The following is a 3,989-nucleotide window of genomic DNA, read 5'->3' on the forward strand; positions in this document are numbered from 1 at the left end:
TCTCTCTCTCTCTCTCTCTCTCTCTCTCTCTCTCTCTCTCTCTTTCTCTCTCTCTCCCTCTCTCTCCCTCTCTCTCCCTCTCTCTCCCTCTCTCTCCCTCTCTCTCCCTCTGTGTGTGTGCGTGTGCACGTGTGTGTGTGTGCGCGCGTGCACTCGTGCGCATGTTTGTGAAGAGTACTGGGTCATCCTCAGCTACATAGCAAGTTTAAGACCTGCCTGGGCTAGAGGGGGAAGAAAGGAAGGAAGGAGGAAGGAAGGGAAGGAGGAAGAGGGGGGAAGACGTGGAAATGAACACTTAAAACTTTTACACTGAAATGGTAAAAAACAGCAAGAAGATTGAAGGATCCAAGCACATCAGTACCAGTTTCTGCTAGTTTAGTTACCCAGGGCGTCCTCTCCGGGAGGGATGCTCGGCAAACGGAATCACACTGAGCCAGAGATAAGACAGCTCATACTGTAATGCCAGTTCTCTGTATACATCCACAGACTCAGTACAAGTCCCAGCAAAATCCCAGTAAGTTTGGAAAAAGTGACCTGGAGTGCCCCGGAGTCGATGTCCTACTGGAACTTGGACACTTCAGAAAAATTACCCACTGTGTACAGACTGGGCAGCCATGTGAAGAATCAGGCTGCAGGTCATTCCCAGGAATGCTGATCCGTGCCTGCAATCCCAGCAATCACAAGGTGAGAGCAGAAGGACCAATAGATCGTGGCCAGCCTCAGCTACATACCAAATGCCGGGTCAGCCTGGACTACAAGAGGCCCTAGCTCAAAGACACAGGGGCTGGAGAGGTAACTCTGTGGTTAGGAGTGCTTGCTGCTCTTGCAAAGGACTCAGGTTCAATTTCCGGCACCTCACAGTGGGCTTGAATTCCAGTCCAAAGGGAACTGGAACCTCCCCCCCACTCCGGCCTCCACTGACACCATCACCCTTGTAGTACACTTATAATCAGGTACACACACACACACAAATAAAAATAAAAATGTATTTTGAAAGATACACTGGGATACAGTATTCTGGAAGTCCCAACTGGGTTCACAATGAGGATATAAATATATTCTCAGTTAAAATAGACAGCTTTACGTGTTTACAGTAGACATAGAAAAATAGTAATTAATTGAGTACACAGACTCACTTCAGTGAAGGTGGGAGGGAGGACTTGGTATTTTCCACCAGTGATATCACTGGAGATGCTGCCCTGGGGATGTGAACCCCCTTAACGTGGATAAAGGCAGTCAAAGTTTGCTCTGGCAAAAGTTTGGGGAGCGGATCAATAAAGCCCTTGGGCCACACGCTCATAGGCACCAGCTGGCGCAGAGGTACCGGATCACGCCAAGATAACAGCTGGGACTTGACCTCAGCTTTTTCCTTCGGAGAGTGATGGGAGAGCTGAGCTGGAAAGACTGTCTCCCTGGAAACCAGTGTCTTCCTCTCTGGTGGCAAGCTGGGCGGCACCCGAGAGGTCAGCAGTGGGACTGGATCCGGCCTGGGATGGAGGACAGCTTTTGTCCGCAAGCTGCACCCACACAGGCAGACCTTTGAAGCGTGTTCCGTGGAGGGGCAGAGCTCATTCCCAGGTGAGTGGGAGGGCTGGATGCCCTGGGTCTGGGTCTTCCACCTCAATCCCTTGTAGAGCCGGGCTTTCCTTTAAAAGTGAATGAACAAAGGGATGAATGAATTAATGAAAGATAGATAGATAGATGATAGATAGATAGATAGATAGATAGATAGATAGATAGATAGATGATAGATAGATGGATGGATAGATGATAGATAGATGGATAGATGGATAGATGAATAGAGGGATAGATGGATAGAGGAATAGATAGAGGGATGGAGGGATGGATGGATAGATAGATAGATAGATAGATAGATAGATAGATATAGATAGATAGGTAGATAGATAGGTAGATAGATAGATAGATAGATAGATAATCCAGAATTGTTTTTTTAAAGGCCTAGAAGAAAGACAAAAAGATTCCCCAAAATGGGACATCCCAACCTGACTTCGAACTCATTCTCCGTCTTTCCCAAGGACATGCTCTTCTTTCTGCAATGAAAACAGAGGGGTGGATTCTACAACAAGGTATATGGCTTGGTTTCCTCTACAGAGAGAGGTTGGAGCCGTGGAGGAGAGATCGGTTGACTTACAACAGCAGCAGTCCTAATGGGTTTCCTGAGAAGGAAGGAAGGATGCTGAGACCGAGACATCCTATTCCCTCTGGCTAGAGGATAAAGTACCTCCAACATGTCTTCCAAACACCTCAAGTGGGGGAGCTGGTCAGACTCACTGGTGCATAAAGTCGTTGATGGGAACTGACATGTGACTGAGGGCAAGTGAGGAGAGGTGGCATGAGAAGCAGACTGGACATTTTAAGTTCCATACCTCTAGCATTAGCTTTCTGAGTCCTTGAAAGTCCACGCAGGACATGTTATGAAGGGCTCCTCCCCCTGCTATGATGTCACGGGTGATGTCACAGACGGCTGTGTTCATAGGGCCCCTGTGTTACATCGCTGAGTTCCCTAACTTCTCTCCGGAGTCCACAAGGTCCTGCTTCTCCTGGTAGTACAACATTTGGCCAGGAAGCACAGAATCTAGATTGGTAAGGGTTGTATTCAATACACAGGGATGAAGTAACCCCAGAATCACCACAAACAGATGGCTTTAACCCTAGTCTGTTCCTCTCACAGCTCAGGAAGCCAGAGGCCAATGGTGGAGATTATCGGCAGGACTGGCTGCCTCCTGAGGCTTGAGGGAAGCCTACTTCTGTACTCCAGTGGCTGGTGGTGAGCAAGGATGCTGGACTCTCTGGATGGTGGTTTGTAATGATTAGTTTTTATTTTATCTCACATGTGTGTGCTTGTGCAAATGTATACCACATACATGTAGGTGCCCAGGGCACAGGCTAGAAGAGGGCCTTGGGTCCTGGAGCCGGAGTGATAGGCCTGTGTGACATAGCAAGCACACTTAACCACTGAGCCATCTCTCTAGTCCATGATGGTTCTCATCAAACACACTTAACCACTGAGGTGTCTCTCTAGTCCGTGACTATTCGTTTTCATAACTAATGTGACACAATCCAGAACTTCCTTGGAGACAGGCTTGTGGCCATGTCAGTGAGGGTTTTCTGAACTGTGTTTATTGGGATGGGAAGACCCACCTACTGTGGGTGGCACCATTCCCTTAGGAAAAGATTTCTGAAGTCTATAAGACAGGGAAGAGCCAACTTAGTCCTATAGTGTATGTATTAATTCACTGCCCTCTGCTCGTCACTCCGGGTGTAACGGACTAGCTGCTTCAAGCGCCCACCTTTCTGATGTCCCCACCATGATGAATGGAGATTCAGAACTGTGAGCCAAACAAATCCCTTCTCCCCTGGGTGTGGTCAAGCTATTTTATCACAGCAATGGAGAAAGAATCTAAGACAGTGCTTTACTCCAGCCTCTGCCCCCATAACCACATGGTGCTCGGATGCTCTTCCACCAGGCTTTATGGCCCGTCGTTGGAGTTAGGACTAGCGTAAAGCAGTACAGCCTCGTCTGTACTCAGGTAATAACATCTGTCAAGACTCTTCCCGAGCTTTCACTCTGAGATTCTGAGTGACATAGATTTAGGGGAAAGGAACTATTTCTGAAGAGATGGACAGGCAAACCTGGAGAGATTGCATACCTAGAGAGCTGAGCACAATCCCAGACCTTCATAGCATGGAGAAGAATCCACCACAGAGACAGGAGGGACAGCAAAGTAAAGTTGTTTATATCGAAAGAGCTGTGATCAACCACGTAGAGGAAAAAAACCAAGTGAGCCCTGCCACCGTTCCCCACCTCCTCAGATCTTTGGCCAAGGCCATAGAAGTCATCGACTGTGGTCCTTGTAGGCCACCTCCCAAGGTGACAGAGAGACAATCCAGTGAAAATGTCATCAGAATACTGGCAGCTATATGTCCTGAGAGCAGCCAGCAGATTGAAATGGGTAAGACACAAGCAA

At 48.1% G+C, this 3,989-nt stretch overlaps 1 protein-coding gene across 1 annotated transcript; it reads right to left on the reverse strand.

Annotated features, from left to right (window-relative positions):
- Positions 1-966: 966 nt before the first annotated feature.
- Positions 967-2,435, reverse strand: LOC114620458. Its single transcript, XM_028766528.1, has 3 exons — positions 2,388-2,435; positions 2,004-2,051; positions 967-1,646 (listed from the first exon to the last, which is right to left on the reverse strand). Exons 2-3 carry the CDS (start codon positions 2,039-2,041, stop codon positions 1,133-1,135), a joined length of 552 nt encoding a protein of 183 aa, XP_028622361.1. The 5' UTR covers positions 2,042-2,051; positions 2,388-2,435; the 3' UTR covers positions 967-1,132.
- Positions 2,436-3,989: the final 1,554 nt, after the last annotated feature.

Source organism: Grammomys surdaster, unplaced genomic scaffold, assembly GCF_004785775.1.
Source record: "Grammomys surdaster isolate TR1022 unplaced genomic scaffold, NIH_TR_1.0 169, whole genome shotgun sequence".
In the NCBI taxonomy this organism is placed as follows: Eukaryota; Metazoa; Chordata; class Mammalia; order Rodentia; family Muridae; genus Grammomys; species Grammomys surdaster.

Excerpts from the sequence above, each read along its gene's own strand:
- LOC114620458 (XM_028766528.1), bottom strand. The coding sequence starts at position 2,041 with ATGTCCTTGGGAAAGACGGAGAATGAGTTCGAAGTCAG. Across the intron at positions 1,647-2,003 it reads GAGAATGAGTTCGAAGTCAG|GAAAGCCCGGCTCTACAAGG; the intron begins GTTGGGATGTCC and ends TCACTTTTAAAG.